Source organism: Bactrocera neohumeralis, chromosome 3 (assembly GCF_024586455.1).
Source record: "Bactrocera neohumeralis isolate Rockhampton chromosome 3, APGP_CSIRO_Bneo_wtdbg2-racon-allhic-juicebox.fasta_v2, whole genome shotgun sequence".
Classification (NCBI taxonomy): domain Eukaryota; kingdom Metazoa; phylum Arthropoda; class Insecta; order Diptera; family Tephritidae; genus Bactrocera; species Bactrocera neohumeralis.
Genome location: NC_065920.1, coordinates 11,227,980 through 11,245,875, shown reverse-complemented (window position 1 = coordinate 11,245,875; position 17,896 = coordinate 11,227,980). Strand labels below are relative to the sequence as shown.

The window sequence follows — 17,896 nt, the reverse complement described above, 5'->3', positions numbered from 1 at the left end:
ACGAGTTATCTTCTCGAGATTTGGCATGAATTATTGTCAAAGCCAATAGTTCAATATACGAAAAATTTGTTCGGATCGGATTACTATATCTTGTAGCTGCCCTACAAACTGACCGATCCAGCTCAAGTTTTTGTATGGAAAACTTGCTTACTTGAAAAGATATCTTCATGAAATTTGACAGGGATTATTATCTAAGGTATGGCTACAATCTCTGAGCAAATTGTTGAGATCGGAATATTATAGCATATATCTGCCATACAAACTGACCGATCCAACACAAGCCCTTGTATGGAAAAGTATTTCATTTGACGAGATATCTTTTCGAAATTTGTCAAGAATTATCGTTAGGAGTAATGGTTCAATATACGAAAAAATTGTTCGGTTCGGATTAGATACATAACCTTAATCTATCACCTTTTTAATTTATATTATATGACTTTTTCAATTGCTTTCGCTTCATTTCTTTTCATTCGCTTCATTTGTTTTCCATTAATCCTTGTCATACCATTTCATTTCACTGCCTGTAACTGTTGCCATCTCATTTCACCCCTCATTCCACCATTTAATTGTAAAATCTGTAAATGTGTTTTCCCTACTTTTCCCCTCACAGGCAATGGCACACTGATTGGCGCTTCGGCGAATGTTGTTTGTGCAGGCGTAGCCGAGCAGCACGGCTATAAATTCACTTTTCTCGAATTTTTCAAGTAAGTTGGCAACTCTGCGCCACGCTCTCACTCGCCTCTTTCAAGCATAATGAAAATAACAACACTTCTTTCCCACAGGGTCGGTTTTCCGGTTATGATCGGCAGTATTATCGTGTCCACCGCATATCTACTCTTCACACACGTACTCTTCGCCTGGCACTGAGCCACGGGCTTGCAGGATTAACAGTCAAAATTATATATAAATACATATGTATATCAAGTACCTCGTAGTATTGGAAAGACATTGCAAGTAATTTAGTTAAACGAGAGCATACGAAAGCATACGAGCTTAGCTAACCGAAAATTGAAGGTTAAGTTTAGTTTTTTTTCCACTACGACCAGCTCCGTTATTTGTAGATATGTATGTATAACAGCACTTGGTTGCTAAAAACCAATAATTTTTTGTTCGTAAAAAAGTTGAAGCTATTTGGATTAGACAAATTGAGTTAATTATTGAACGTATTCTAAAATTAAATTAGTGTGATGAAAGCAAGTAGGAGCGATTCTGCGAAAATTTGGCGAAACTTTCATTAAAAATTGAAAAAATGAATTTAGGGAAAATTATTTAGCGAAAAATTCTACTAGTAAAACTTTTCCAACGTTTTATTTAACGTTTTTTGTTTACGTTGTGGTGTAAATTATAGTGAAAATATTATAAATATTTAACGGTAAAAATTTATATCATTCTAAATAATAAACGAAATTTAAATCTAAGTGTAAAAAATCCAATAAAAACATTGCAGTAAATTTATAAAAATTAAAATTAATATGAAAATACAAAAAAAAAACGAAAATTAAAACAAAAACAACAAGAAAAAGATATTTTTACACCTGTTGTTACTTTAGTCGATAGTCAGTGACGAGTCTATATGCAGTGTTTTGTAGCAAAGTGTAGGCGTATATGTGATGCAGAGTATATTTTTGGGCACCGTTAGTTGTTGGCGTACAGTGGCGTGCAAAAGTTTAGAATTTTGTGGGAAAAAAACTAATTTCGGTAGTAAAAGTGAAAAATAAGGAATAAGAATCAGCTACTAAAAGACGAATTAGCAACGTGGCCTCCTTTTAAGCGCTGTAAATTTGTAATAATATTTGCATAAGCATTATTTAAACCTTATTGTATTGCAAAAAAGAAAACTTTTCTATATATTTGTCTCGCGCTCCTGCATTTTTTGTTTCTCTGTTTTTCGTTGCTTAGTGAGCTGTGTCCCAAGTAATCTAGTGGTTATGAGATCTACATATATAAATATTTATCTATATATATATCATATATAGATATAAAGATATATTTATACATACATATATATAGATTTCATATATATTTCACAGCGTTACACACATACCTACATATTTTCAAACGCGCTTCTAACAGTTATACGCATATTTAGTTAGCAAAGTGTATAAATAAGTACGAACTATATACCCTTTATATTCTTTAAATCTATTTTAAACTAAAAAATTATCGACCAATTACCAAAATCACATTAGTAAATTATAAATATTATAATTATTATGCCTTTTTAAAAAGATTTGCATAGTTCATAAATATGCCTTGCAAGTTTAATTAGTCGTATCCATACACATACATACATACATATACATACATATATATATATTTGATTTTAGTTTATTATAATTTCGTTATTATTGTAATAAACGTTATATTTAGCTATTTTATGTACCTACATTTAAGCGACATTGTTATTTATATAAATAAATAAAATCAATTCTACAAAATTATTATTACGAAAAGAAGACAGCTACGATTATTCCCAGTTGAGTTGCAACACAACCACAAGTAGCAAAAATATTAACAAAATAAAATCTCATAAAATCTGTCGTTTGATACCAGCTACTGGCAAAAACGCCTTGAACATATCACAAATATTCTTAATCTTTATTAGCGTAGGCACCCCTGACGCCGCGTTTACAAAAGCCCGCCAGTCGTTCTTACTTTTCACTATTAGGCGCCAATTGGAGATTCCAAGCGCAGCCAGTCCTTTTACATTTGGTCTGTCCAACGTAGTGGAGGTCTTCCTCTTCCTCTGCTTCCAACGGCGGGTACGTCGAATATTTTCAGAATTAGTGTGTTTTAGTCCATCGGACGACATGACCCAGCCAGCGTAGCCGCTGTCCCTTAATTCGCTGAACTATGCCAATGTTGTCGTATATCTCGTACAGCTCATCGTTCTATCGAATGCGGTATCCGCCGTTGCCAATGCGCAAAAGACCATAAATCTTCCGTAGAAACTTTCTCTCGAAAACTTGCATGGCTGACTCACGAGATGTTGTCATCGTCCGTGCCTCCGCCCCATATGGCAGGACGGAGATGATGAATGACCTTTAGAATTTGCTCTTTGTTCGGCAAGCGAGGATTTTACTTCTTCATTATCTACTCAATCCGACGAAGCGCCTGTTGGGAAGAGTTACTTTGCGTTGGATGGCGAGGCTGACATAATTGTTGATGTTAATAATGTTTCCAAGATAGACGAAATTATCTACGACTTCGAAGTTATGATTGTCAACAGTGTCGTGGGAGTCAAGTCGCGAGTGCGACGACTGTTTGTTTGATGATAGGAGATATTTCGTCTTGCCCTCGTTCAATACCAGACCCATTTACTTCGCTTCCTTATCCAGTTTGGAGAAAGCAGAACTAACGGCGCGGGTGTTGAGGCCAATGATATCAATAGCATCGGCGTACGTCAGCAGCTGTACTCTCATATGGATTACGGACCCTTCTCTATTTAGTTCTGCAACCCGAATTATTTTCTCTAGGAGTAGATTGAAGAAGTCGCACGATAGCAAGTTGCCTTGTCCGAAACTTACTTTGACTTCATATGAAAAAAGGACAAGTGGCCGCCGCGGCTGGCTAGAATAAAATCCCGCCGATAGGCCCAAAAGTTTACTTTAATAAATTGATTGTTTCATTGGGCGTATTACCTTGTTGGATCCAAAGGTCGTCCACATCAACATTCTCCAATTCAGGCAAAATTATTAATCATGGCTCTATAGCGTTCGCCATTCACTGTAACATTCTGGCCGGGTTGATTTTTGAAGAAATATTCATGGCTGCCCATGGAGTAAACAGTGACTTTGGAGGATGTGACGGCGTCTCAGCAATGACTTGTGGATTTTCTCCAAAAACTTCAAATGCGGCGTACCCATTCGACCAAAAGTCCGCCTCATCGCTAAACAAAATTTTCTTGTGAAAATCGAGATCAGTGACAGTCTCGTTTTGGATTCATTCACCGAACGCGGGATGCACTTGAAGGTCGTTCGGCTACAGTTCTTGCACAAGTTGGATTTTGTAAACCCGCAAACCAAGATCCTTCTGCAAAATCTTTCATTAGGTGAATGGACATAGCTCTAATTGTGGCGAGCGTTTGCGGATAGAACCACTCGGGTTTTCTTCGAAACACTGCTTAAAGTTAATTTATCTAGTAATATTCAGTCTGAACTTTATCTTTAATTGTCTCTATGTGGTCTACTTCAAATGTAAACATCCGATGAGGCGCCACTAGGAGTTTTCGAAAGAAAAGTTTTGTGAAAAGTTTGTGATTCTTTGGACATAGGGGATGGCGAATACCGCAGACGATGGAACGATGAGCTGTAGAGCTGAGTTCTACGACAACATTGACATAGTTCAGTGAATAAAAAGGCTGCGGCTACGCTGGCTAGGTCACATCGGTCGAATGGAGATAAAAGTACTGTAGCTTTGAAGGTATTCGATGAAGTACCCGCTTGTTGACCCGTGAAGAGCGTCGTGGTTTCACTGGGTATTTCCAACCAAACAAATCACGCGCTATTGTTGATTCGGCTATAATTGCGTAACCGGTTTCTAAGTCAATGTACTAGTAGTTGCTCTAAACTATTCATCTGCTCTCTAAACTTAACTTAATAATTAGTGTTTTGAAAAATAAAGTTATTTTCAAGCTTTGTTCTCTACGACAGGATAATTTTTTTATAGTTTAAATCTATCAAATTTTCGCAATATCGTTTCAAAAGCTCCGAAGTCGCATTTTCCATGTAGTTTATATCACAACTTGACTTCATACGTAGGTTGCCTTTTATATTTCGTGATTTGGCAACTTTCTGGTAACTGACAACTTGGTCGTAAAGTTTGACATTTTTCCTGTTATCCATACTTAGAACGTTTTGATATACGGCCGCTACTTGTGTTAATTATAGTAACTTGAAATATTCACCTCGGCCAAAAAATGGAATTAAATCGCGAACACTTTCGCTCTTTTTTTCACAACTTTCGACGTGGATTAACTCAGCAACAGTGCATCCATGAACTTAATTCAATTTTTGGTAAGAGGAATTTATAGTTGAGCATTACAGACACTGAAGAAGAGAAATTAATTTTACACCAGAGTTCTTAGGGAAGCACGGTGATTTGCCACCATTTTTTGCAGATTTCTTTTTCCAACAATCCATAACAGGCTCTGATTTTCTCTCTACGGCTCTGCACTGTTGAGGATGAACTCATCAAATATCTCACTCAGTTCGTTCCAAACTATATTCAATGGATGAGAATTTAAATTAAGTCCTTGTTAAATAAAATTTTAATAAAATTTAGTTTCCAATGGATAAGCCATTGACCTACTTATATAGGAAAAGAAAGCTTTATATTCAGCTATGCTTTCTAGGTTAAGGTTTTTGCAGGTTTAAGAACTATTTTAGTTCTATGAACGAAAGTTTCTCATTGACTGCCCAGTTTTTAAAGTCATTAAACCATTCTTTCATTTCATTGCCCGTAGCTGGGTCAAGGAATCAATAAATAAGAGTTTGAATTTAGAAGTTTTACAGTCCTTACAATATTTATGTATTAGTGCACTAATATAAATTTCAAGTTTTTTCTCAATTTTTTAGATCAGCTTTCTTAGCTTTGCCTTAACAGTAACTGTCGAGTAGTCATTTCACTGATTAAAATAAATAACCTCATTTCGACCGCTGTTTCGACTAGCTTAAAAGTTATGCTTAATACAGTCGCGACCAGATAGGTGTGATGATGAGTCTTTAAGCAAATTTCTGCCACGAAAAAGCTATCGCTTCGAACTTTCACTACTCTGAAGCCTGTGCTACTAACTACAGTCGTTATAGTCTTGAAGTCTCCCGTAAATGGAGGCTACTAGATTGTATAAAGAAACTCTAAGCGGAAATATACTAGATCCGCTGGGAGGCTTTTTTGTATCAAAAACATATATCTGGCTAGAATTTGCCTACTAAGGGGTCAAATTATTTAAAAATACTTTCTTATAACTTTGACTTTGAACTATAATTTTACCTACACCGATTTACCTTGGTACTTTCATACTCTTCGAGATTTATGCCTCGCTTCATATTTGAAATTTTTTGGGCCAAAAAAAGAAGTTACCAACTGTTAAAATTTTGTACATTTTTAAGTTGATTGCTGTAAATATGAGGCACCCGGTACCATAGCATACATACATACTATAAAAGCACATTTGTAGTGCCCTGCGAAAGCTCGTAAGCGCTAAAGCTCACACATATACACTGCTCATAACGGTATGAGTACAGGATGTGTGCGTATTTATAGACAGCTGTGCGCATTCGTCCTTTTCACTGCACGAACTAAGAACATTACTTCGCGTGATTCTCTAAAAACAAGTTGTTTGTTATATAAAAAAGATAATTGTATTAAAAAATAAGATAAAATAACTAAAACTTAAAATAAACACAGTGGAAAAATTACAAAACTAAATTGTGTTTCCGACAATATAATAGAAGAAGTGGAAAGTGTTGATTATCGATTTTTCGGTTGTTCGTGTGTGTTGCAAAGTTTCTTCGCTGCTTAAAGACGCTGCTGCACGTTAAAAACCGCTCGGCTGCCAGCTATGCTTATGCGTAACTTCATATTTCGCACCAACTATTTACCGACGCGTTCACCGCATCAACTATTATGACGACACTTACTGGCACGACAGTATCAGAAATACCGTTATCGCTACTTTAAGAGCCCCACCTACACACCGGCGCCGCAGTCAACGGCAAATGATAGCGAGCACCATTGCCGTTGCGGTCACCACAATCATAACTGTCAACAGTTGCACGAAACACCGGACCTCATTGACGACACACACGCCCGTCATAAAAGGGACTCACAGCAGCAGGAGCAACAACCGAACTGCCCTAATCACACCACCATCGACATCGAAGGTGATGAGCAACTAAGAAAAATGAACGGAGGCAATCAACCCTACAACGCACACAAACGGAACGCCTACACAAATCGCGGCCAGCAACAAGGCGCCGCTTGTGGCGCGCTTGGCAGAAACAAACATAGAATACTCATTGTGCTCACGGTGGGCAGCACCGCTACGGTGGACACGCTGCTGTGGCAGAGCTTCGGCTGGATGTATGGACTGCCCGCTATGTTCGCCGCCTTGCTCGTTATCATGCTGGTAACACTGGGCTGGCGCTGGTTCTACATAGCCGCCGTAACGTACAGACGTGATTTCACGTAAGTCTTTACGTAAGCATTAAGTTACCGAAATAATGTATAATCCGATTCCCTCACTCTTTGAAGCGCTTTGTGGGCCTACATAAAACTGGTGACGCTCATAAAGCTTTGTGAGCGCAAAAATTTCAATATCTGCGATATGTTCGACAAAAAGGCGCTCAAACATCCGAAGAGGTTGGCGATAATCAGCGAGACACAACGCTGGACCTTCCGCCAGCTGTATGACTTCTCCAACCACGTCGCCATCGCATTCCAAAGGCAAGGCTATGGCAGAGGTGATGTTATCGGTTTGTTACTGGAGAATCGTGCGGAATACGTTGGCTTTTGGTTGGGTCTCTCGCGACTTGGCATTGTCACGGCGCTGATCAACACCAACTTGAAGGGTCCGTCGCTGCGTCACAGCATCAATGTGGCGAAATGTTCGGCACTGATATATGGCGAGGATTTCTGCGAAGCAATTGAGTTTATAGCGAATGATACAGCCGCGAAGTTGTATCAATTCAATAACGATATCAATAAGCCAGTACGTGAGTCGGCGTCCGATTTGGCGACACTACTGCACTCGGTTAGACATATGGAGCTCACACGTACGGCTGTGCAATCACCAAATCATCACGACAAATTGATGTATATTTATACCTCGGGTACAACCGGCCTACCGAAGGCGGCCGTAATCTCGCATTCACGGTATGTTTTCAGTGTTTTGTCCCGAATTCGGGCACAATTTAACTATCATATGTGGATCATATGCCATATATAAGTACAACTAAACGAGCTAATGGAGCTCGACTAAATAATTTGTATTTACAGTTATATGTTTATGGCGATTGGTATACACTTTATCCTGAAGTTTAAAATAAGAGATATTTATTACGCGCCCTTGCCACTCTACCACACGGCCGGTGGTGTAATGAGTATAGGACAAACGGTGATCTTTGGCTCAACCGTTGTCATAAGGAAGAAATTTTCGGCTTCGGCATATTTTGCGGACTGTGTGCGCCTTAGATGCACGGTAAGTCGGGTCAAACTATATATATTAGCATATATATATACCACTAATGCATTATTACCGCTACCAGGTTGCACAATACATCGGCGAAATGGCGCGTTACGTCTTGGCTACGCCGCCAACTCAATACGACCGCCGCCACAGGATACGTATGATCTTCGGCAACGGTTTGCGTCCGCAAATCTGGCAGAGCTTCGTGCAACGTTTTAATATACCAAAAGTGGGCGAATTCTATGGCGCCACCGAGGGCAACGCGAACATTATCAATAATGACAATACCGTCGGCGCGGTTGGTTTCATCTCACGCATATTTCCGCAAGTTTACCCCATATCCATAATAAAGGCCGATCCAGACACGGGCGTACCGATACGTGGCGCCGATGGCTTGTGTCAGCCTTGCGCACCGGGCGAGGCGGGTGTGTTCATCGGCAGGATCATCAAAGGCATTCCGTCGCGTGAATTTCTCGGTTATGCGGATGAAGGTGAGTCGTCGAAGAAAATTGCACGTGATGTCTTTAGAAAAGGCGACATGGCATTCATATCAGGCGATCTGTTGACTTCGGATGAGCGAGGTTACTTGCATTTTGTGGATCGTACGGGTGATACATTTCGCTGGAAGGGTGAGAATGTGTCGACCACTGAGGTGGAGGCGCAGATCAGTAATATCTCGCTGTTGAAGGATACTATAGTTTACGGTGTTGCGATACCAAATACCGAAGGTCGTGCGGGTATGGCGGCTATATATGATCCCGAGCGTCAACTAAATCTTGATTACGTTGCATACGAACTGTCGCAGGTGTTGCCGCCTTACGCACGCCCACAATTCATACGGATTTTGACTAAACTTGATATCACTGGCACTTATAAGCTGCGCAAAGTTGATCTGCAAAGAGAGGGCTACAATCCGCATGTCATCGACGATATGCTGTTCTATCGCACAACTTCCGGCAGCTATGAATTACTCAGTAGCGAAGTTTTCGAAAAGATAAACCAGGGTCTCATTCGTTTTTAAATTGTTATTATTTACTATTTCACTATAACTATATTGTAGATTTATCATTTCGTAGAGAATTCATTCAATCATACTAGCCAATCTGTAAATATTATTTTAAAATAATATTAAATAAAGTTTGAACAACACATACAATATAAATTGAAGTTATCTTTATAAAAAGTTCAAAATTTTTCGCGAAATGTACGAAAGCTGGGCTTCGCGGAAGCTTAGCCTCTATAGTTACATGCGATGTCGCAAAAGCCTTTTGGCTCAAGATCGAGCGCAAGAGTTCTAGTGATCTCCTTGCCTTCAGTAAAGCCCTCCTAGTTGTGGGGCTATTGCCTTATTGACGTCCACGCAGCAAGGCTGCAGAATCTGTATGAAGGAAGATGAGGTGAAAACAACTCAACACTTTCTTTTTGACTGTCCCACGTTTGGGAGGTCAAGCTTTAAACCCAAAAAGTCAGCGATGTTGCGTTCACCAGACACCTTGGGGTTTTGAGCCCAATCAGGTCAAAATATGGGTTGCTTTATCTCTTTATTAACAGTGATCTTATGAATGAATGGAGAATGAAGCTATGTGTGGAAGTTCACGCAAGTGAGAAGAGTTCACTTAGAGGTGGTTCTTTTACGATGACTCAAGCAGCTCACGACTTCCAGTCTTACACCAAGTATCCTCTTGATAGCCAAAAAACATCCGTTTGAAAGCGAGCTAAAGTGAGAACCGAAACATCCCTCCCCAGAGTTATGCGCTGTGTTTGGGACCCGCCACGTAAAAAACACCCCCAATGAAAAGACGAAAACAGCCTCGGATGAAAACTTTCCTTTAGCCGACCTCTGCAAACGTACTACGGACTATGATTTACGAGCATGCACCTAAAATGTCCGGTCCCTTAATTGGGAAGGTGCCGCTGCCCAGTCAATGTTCTCGTAAAAGTAAAGGCTGACATCCCTGCCGTCCAAGAAGTGCAATGGATGGGGCAAGGACTGGGACGAGTAGGTTCTTGTGGCATTTACTGCAGTGGCCATATAAAGGAACGAAAATTCGGTGTGGGATTCGCATTCACCCCGTTGGATGAACGTCTAGCCACAATCCGCAGCAAAGCGAAGTTCTCCTACGTATTGTTGATTTGCGCCCACGCCCCGACGGCAGAGAAGGACGACGGGACCATGATGATGCTAAGCGACTTTAATGCCAGATAGAGAGAAGAAGATATCTTCGACACAACAGTTGGTAAATTCAGCGACCATGATGAAACATCCCCAAATGGATGAGGTTGATCGACTTCGCCGGAGCTCGAAATATGGTTATCTGCAGTACTAAATTCAAGCATATCAAAATTCAACAAGCTACCTGGCTGTTTCCGGATCGAAAAGCCAACAACCAGAACAACCAGTGATTTAGACGTGTGTACGCTCCGACGTCTTAGCATTCACTCGGACCACTATCTTTTTGCCGCGACGATACACACTCGCCTCTGATATGATCAAACAAGCTTACCCAGAAGTTGCTTTAGCAAGAAGTGCTGTGTTTCGCCAGGCCTTTTTGGAAGGCCAGGAAGAGGTCGCTGATGAAGTTCGTGCTGGGAGATCTGCGACTTCGACAAACACCGAAAATGTAACTCGTGTGTGTTTTTTGACATCAAAAGCGTCGTCCACCATACAATTGTTCCTCTTGGACAAACCGTCACCGCCAAGTTTTACGTGGAAGTCCTCAAGAGACTCAAACAAAGGGTCAATCGGGTCCGCCAAGACATCGCAGCCGATTGGAAGTTGCACCACGACAACGCCCCGGCTCACACCGCCTTTCTTGTGAACAGCTACCTAACCAAGGCCGGCAACCCAACGCTTCCGCAGCCGCCCTACAGCCCAGATGTGGCCCCCGGACTTTTTTTTTTGTTTTCTTGCCTGAAAAGGCAGAAAAAAGGCAAGCATTTTGAGGCGACAGAGGGGATCCAAGCAGCATGCACCTCGGCTCTCAAGGCTATTCCGGAGAATGCCTTCCGTGACATCATCAATGCTTGGATATCGCGCTGGCAGCGCTGCATCGACGCAGCAGGTGTCTATTTTGAAAGTTTTTAAAGAATTGTAATGATTTGTTCAATAATTTTTTTTTAAATCGCCTCAGTCCTATTACTTTTCGGACAAACCCTGTATATCTATACTTATCGAGCTGTTTCGAGCTCTGGAGTCAATTATTTGCGCTTAATTTCAATATTTTCGAAATATTATAAGTAATACCTTAATATATGGCAACACTGTCACATATAACTTTACCGCTACTCACCTTTAAAACCAGAAACGCCTAAAAGTATACACTGCCAAAATAATTATGAGATAAAAAATATTAAAAAAAAGTTTTAAATATTTTTTTTTATTTGCAACACGTAATAATTTTCTGGTTTTACTTTTTTTACACAGTTTATTTTGCAAAAAAATCGTTCGTAATAACTAATGGGTACTTAAGCCAGTACTTATAGGTAAACTTTTATGACTAGCCTAAAGTGGCCGGACATTCAGTACCCGGCTGCAGGCATGAAAGCGAAAGGCGCGAACAAATACAGTGTAAAGCAAACGTTTGCAAACCAAAAATGTTTTTTTTTTTTGTTTTTTGACTTTGCAACAAAATTATACATATTACGATAAGTTCATAGGTGCATGCAGACGCCGGCGCAGTTAACGACCTGCTGCAGTGCCGCTGTCTGCGTTGATTTGTATTTAGTGACTTACTTGTTGCAAGTCACCTCGCGTTCACGCTTTTATTTGCCTTGAAGGGTTGGAGTGTTTGCAGCAAATTGTGCTAATGACAGTAAAGAAAATAACGGTAAATGCGCAAAATTCCAAACATAATTGTATTTGCGCATGCGCAGCTAACGTTGTATGTGAACACTTGCACTGCTAGTGGAGTATAAATAAAGTCATCAAACTCATATATACCTTTTTAGTCATATAAATACATATGCACGCATATGTTTGTCTGAAGTTATAGTATTGTATTTGAAAATTCATTTGTCAACTGGCAAATAAATTATTACCGCAGTGCTGACGAATTGACGGATGAGCTGTCGGCTAAAACGAGACTAAAATAGTTATCAACAGCTTGAACGGTAGCTGAGGCAACGCTTAGCGCAGGTGAAATCTCACATTGTTAACACAAGTACACACACACACACAGACATGCCTGCATGCTGACAGTCACTTTTAAGACGAACGGACAGACAGTTGGTCAGTTTTATGCTGCATAATCATGGCAGAGTGCTGCAAAGCACAAGTTAATATGAGTTTATAAATAGATATATATATGTATATGTATATAAATATGTATGTATGTATATAGATGTATGTATGTTTGTACGTATAAATGATCACATCAGAGCAGCGTTGATAATAGGCGAGCAGTTACGCTTCATTACTTATCGGGGTAAACACTGGAGTATGAAGTTAGAGTGATGTGTAGGAAGACAATTGAAATTTACAAACATACATACATACATATATGTACCACATACATTATATACAGATGTGCGGCATGCCATTGAAACATTATTTTTCTGACGAATGTCAAAAACTTACATAATAACCATTATAAAAAATACCGTAAAAATAAAAAAAATATACATACTTCAGTGAATTTTTGTCGTGGGTGTGTACCGCTACCTGAATCCACGTACTATAATATTTCAATATTATTATTTTACTATGGCATTTGTATATGTATGTATACAATATGTACATAATTTCTCATTACTTTTGGGTTCAAAGCACTTGTGCGGCACAAATTCGTAATGAATTATACAAAACATTTGTTATAGTCTGATAATGCCAAAACTTGCTCGATAATTTTTTATTGATGCAATCAGAAAACTTTCCTTATTTGCGTGAACTTCTACACATGACTCCATCCTCCACATTTGCCATATATCGACTTTAAATATATTTGAGAATATTCTACGAAAATATGAAGTTCATCCGGCAGACCTTACGCCTGAACAATGTTTGCAAATCGTTCAACTTTGTAACAAAAATTCACATTTTGTAAAAAATGTGTTTCACGCGCTTCGCTCAATTTATGGTCAACATAATCGGCCTACTAAGCTTACTGTTCGCAACACCATCACCTATCCCATGAGATACAGAATTCATTATTCGATAATATTCGACCGAATAGAGCATGTGTAGCTTGTCCTTCCAAAATCGCTTCGCTCTATGGGCTCTTTTTAAGTTCCAAGAAGATTCGACGTTTTCGTGCCAAATTTCGTTCAGCGATGAGACCCATTTCTGTCTCAATGTAAACAAGCAAAACTGAGACGAAGAACAATCTGAAGAAAAAACAACGGTTTGGTGTGGTTTGACGGTCGGTGGAATTAAACGTTCAGATTTCTTTAAAAATGATACCGGTGAAAACGTAACCGTCAATGACGCTCAAGTTTGCCACAAAGATAGTGTGAAGCCGATCGGTTATCGGTTTCGAAAAAAAATTTCGTCACCAGACCCATAACTTTAAAAGCGTTTTTCTCCAAACGCTGTTTCAGAGACGGTGTAGTAAACTTTTACTGAAACGGCTGGACCGATCGGCTGCAAATTTTTACACGACCTCATTGTAGGTAATAATCAAAGCAATATATTTTTGATAATAGTTTTCGACTTTTAAGGCTCCTGGAAGTATACATTTCTCACAAAAGCATAAACTCGATTTACAGCGAAAAAGAGCCATTCACGACGCATAAAAAAATCTCACAAAAATACTGAAGATTGACTGCGGTAGAAAGGAATTCAAATATATATTATCGATAACATTTCTTATCATATATATATGTATATTTAGATAATACATATAATATCATCCAAGATCTCGATTACGCTGTGATAAAACGATTTTGCATAAGAGATAATTAAGCTTGAAGAAAATTTCTATCATTCGTATATCCTTATAGCTATATTCATACGCTGATTGAAAGCTTTTAACCGCCTGAATATATATCATTCTTAGAAAAAATTTGGTATGTGGAATATGTACTACGCACTCTAAAAAGAGGCATGGAAGCGGACTCTTTTATTGAGGCAAATCCATAAATATTTATTTGCGAAATAAAATTCATGAAGTGGGTACACCACTCATTGACGAACTCTATATAATGCGAAAGCATAAACTCGCTTTACAGCGAAAAAGAGCCATTCACGACGATCTCACAAAAATACTGACTCTTTTTCGATATATCATCGACTTAACATTTCTTATTCAACTTATATATAGTTCATTTATTGAGCTGTTTACGTATATAATTAAATTCGAATATTTGGCACGAAAACTTGGTATTTCAAGCAGATTTTCTTAATTTTGTTAGTAATACTCGTAGTTGACTGCAATATTATCACTTGGCTATATCTATGCCTTAAAGAAATTTCGGGAGGGTTTATCAGTTTTGTAGGTTTTATTTCCCATAAATATTTATTTACACAAATACAACAAAAATGTTTTCCAACACTTTCAAACAATTACTTTCAACATTGTAGTTTATTTTGAGTCATTTATTTGATTAAATTGCTCGTAAGCTTACCTTGAAACTGGTCTCTGAACTAAATACAATTACTTGTGTTGTATGCATGTTAGTGCGGGTCGGTTTCTTTTTATAAAAACGCGTGTGCGGGAAACGTTCTACGGATCATTCTGAACAACTTTGCCTACAAGAATATGGATCTAAAACCGGTTTTGAGCGAGGGAATTTTTAGGTGAAGTTTAATTTTTCGGGATTATAAAAAAATTCGTTGGCAGTCTTTGAGATGAAATTTAATACATAGAGGCATTTTGACATTCTATTGATCATTTGTGGTAATCGGACTACTATATCACATATCTCCCATACAATTGATTATTCCAGAAAGAAGACATTTTTATAAACCCGAAAAATTAAACATTATCTAAAAAATTGCTGGCTGGAAACCGGTTTTAAACCCATATTCTTTCAAATAAAGTTATCAAAAATATCAGTAGAATATTTTCTGCAATGCGATTTTCCTGTTTTTTGGCTTCCTGTAAATCAACACACTCTAATGTCCCATATGTACATACATATATGGTATGTGAACTGTCGAGAATAGCTTAGACACGTGTTTAGGAGTAGAAACTCCAAGCAAACACCCAGAATCATAGCATATGCTATAAATATGATTGCATCAATTGACGTACATAAGTATGTATGTATGTACATATGTATATGTATGTAGTATAATTATGGAACGATAAAAAAATGTATGGGCATCGGTATGTCTAAGCACATATTTTTTAATTCTAAAAACCGATTTGTTGAAAATGGAAACAAAAAGCACTTTATTTAGTGCCAACAGGTCAATTATATTTCATAATGGTCTGAGAAAATAAAATATATATACATATATACAAGTTCATAATACATATATATATATATATATATACCTACATAACTACCCAAAATACAACCAAAACTGGCAAGAAAATTAGACACGGGCAATTAAACTCAAAACAAAAACTGAAATTGATTAATTAAAGTAAATTTATTCATATATAAACAGGTGTGTAAATATACATATGTATGTGTCTTAATATATATTGATACATACTTATATATTTAATCGATTTAGCAGCTGCCGCTTAATAAAATTGGAATGAAAATATTGAAAAAATAGCATTCACATAGACTTCACAACCAAATGCCGATAAAAGTAACCGAATTGTAACCGAATTGCTCATAAAGTAACCGAAATGTACCTGAATTAGTGCCCGAATTATAACCGTACCTGAATTATCCGAATTGTACCGGAATTGTAACCGAATTATACCTGAATTATCACGCGTTTTAAGATTCAGGTGTAAATTTCAGGAAGATACTTTAAAATTATAAAGCAATTTCACGCACAGTGCCTGCAAGTACTGTGTATATCAATGCGTGTCTACATAAAGCAACAACAAAAATACGCTACATAATTAAAACAGCTTAAGCGCAGCATAAAATAATTAAAACAAAAAAAGGAATTAAAATAAAACAAAAATTATAATTAAAAAGTCACCAAAAGTAAATCAACTCAAGCGAACTATAAAGCACAAGACTGGCTTAGTCTCCAAAAATAAATCATTTCAAGCAAACTTTACTCGCTTAGTGAGTGTAGCCAACAAGTCACCAAAGCGAGCGAGCCGCAAAGAATGACGCCAGCGGCAAGCTGGCCATAATCAAGTTGCCAGTTCGCCGATGTTGCAACACTCATTACGACTAAACGACCAAGGCGTAAATACAATGATACAATGTTGGCTAATAACTATTAAAAAATAATAATAATAAAAACAAAAACAAAGAAATATTAAGAAAAAGCTTGCAAAGCAAATACAAGTTATTTATTAGTTAAAAATGCTGCTAAAAATAAGCAACTGAGAGTAAAGTACTCGCTGTGTGCTTCGCCGCAACACCTCACGCCGGTAAAATGACGGTACAGTGGGATGCTTTGAATTTCTAAAGAGTTCGTTGCTACACTTCTCTTCGATAAGAAGAGTTTTGCAGAACATTTTAAAATTATGTATATTTCCTTGCAGTACTATATATGTATTTCAGTAAAATTACATAACGTCTGATTTGAGCTTTTTATCTAATTGAGGCGGTTCAACAAGATATTTCCAGAAAGAGTTTAAGAGTAATTAAATTATTAAAATCTAGTTGATTCTTAACCTTGAATTCACTTCACACACATTTTAAACTTATTTTAAATACGTATAATGTTTATTTATTAAAAAAAAAATATGTTTCATTATGGAATTAGGGTGGGCAAAAAAAAAATTAAATGCACACCAGAGTCATTTTAAATTTATTTACAATATTTATTAACTTTATTTATGTTTCAATAGGAAATTAGGGTGGTTCAAAAATTTATATACTATTTTTTTCGCTTGGTAAGCTGAAATATAGGTTTTGGACACCTCTAAGAAAATCATTGCAAGTACTAGCTCTTAATTGTAACAGAAAGGTCCTCAGCCTTAGAGTTTTATATTTTTCTTTTATTATCAGAAAGCAAAACTTAAATCTCGCTTCCAAAAACTGGAAAAATATCTCGTTTCGTAGATTTTGTAGATAACTGAATACTTTACAAAAAAGTCTACATGAAATATTTTTTCGTAATTCTCATCATTTAAAAGATATTACCGGCTAAAGTTTGATCATTTTAAGTAAAATTTTATAAATTTTATAACTCAACCAAAAAAAATAAATTTTAAATTGCGAAACTCATAGTTTTGTAGGAAATTTGCTGCTATACAAAAATTATTTGATTTTTCTATTATTATTTTTTCTTTGATAGACAGATAATCATCTCGTAAACGCTTAATTTAAATTATAAGGCAAAATTTTTTATTAATTTTTTTTTATTTTAGACCCACCCTAATGAATAAGTTTTTTATTTGATTTAATAATTTATAACTCAGCTTGCTTTTTTATATATACTGAATAAGAGACCATTTTTTATTATTTTTATAATAATTTTATTTTTGTTTTAGACTCACCCTAATGAATATGGTTTTTATAATATTTAATAATATTTAACTCAGCTTGCATTCTTTATATAAACTGAATAAGAGATCATTTTTTATTTGTTTTATAAATTATTTTTTATTTTAGAGCCACCCTAATGACTAAGTTTTTTATTTCATTTAATAATATTTAACCCATTTTGCGTTCTTTATATAC

General features: G+C 37.1%; 2 protein-coding genes across 4 annotated transcripts in view; both read left to right on the top strand.

Annotated features, from left to right (window-relative positions):
* The window catches only part of LOC126753830 (P protein), an 84,966-nt gene extending 83,474 nt beyond the window's left edge, over nucleotides 1-1,492 (top strand). For all 3 annotated transcript variants that reach the window (XM_050465543.1, XM_050465544.1, XM_050465546.1), the window contains exons 11-12: nucleotides 611-704; nucleotides 783-1,492. In XM_050465543.1, coding sequence (XP_050321500.1) covers nucleotides 611-704; nucleotides 783-867 — 179 coding nt within the window. In that variant the 3' untranslated portion in view covers nucleotides 868-1,492. The remainder of the gene's footprint in view (nucleotides 1-610; nucleotides 705-782) is intronic.
* A 4,772-nt stretch (nucleotides 1,493-6,264) lies between these two features.
* Nucleotides 6,265-9,350, top strand: LOC126753837 (long-chain fatty acid transport protein 4-like). The gene is made up of 4 exons (XM_050465559.1): nucleotides 6,265-7,188; nucleotides 7,255-7,875; nucleotides 7,999-8,200; nucleotides 8,268-9,350. The coding sequence occupies exons 1-4, from the start codon at nucleotides 6,905-6,907 to the stop codon at nucleotides 9,207-9,209; spliced, it is 2,049 nt and encodes a 682-aa protein (XP_050321516.1). The 5' UTR covers nucleotides 6,265-6,904; the 3' UTR covers nucleotides 9,210-9,350.
* The last annotated feature ends 8,546 nt before the right edge of the window (nucleotides 9,351-17,896 follow it).

What these genes read in the sequence shown, in the direction of transcription:
- LOC126753837 (XM_050465559.1), top strand. Translation starts at nt 6,905, where the DNA reads ATGAACGGAGGCAATCAACCCTACAACGCACACAAACGGAACGCCTAC. An exon ending in ACGTACAGACGTGATTTCAC is followed by an intron (nt 7,189 to 7,254) that starts GTAAGTCTTTAC and finishes CACTCTTTGAAG; the next exon opens with CGCTTTGTGGGCCTACATAA. An exon ending in GCCGTAATCTCGCATTCACG is followed by an intron (nt 7,876 to 7,998) that starts GTATGTTTTCAG and finishes TTGTATTTACAG; the next exon opens with TTATATGTTTATGGCGATTG.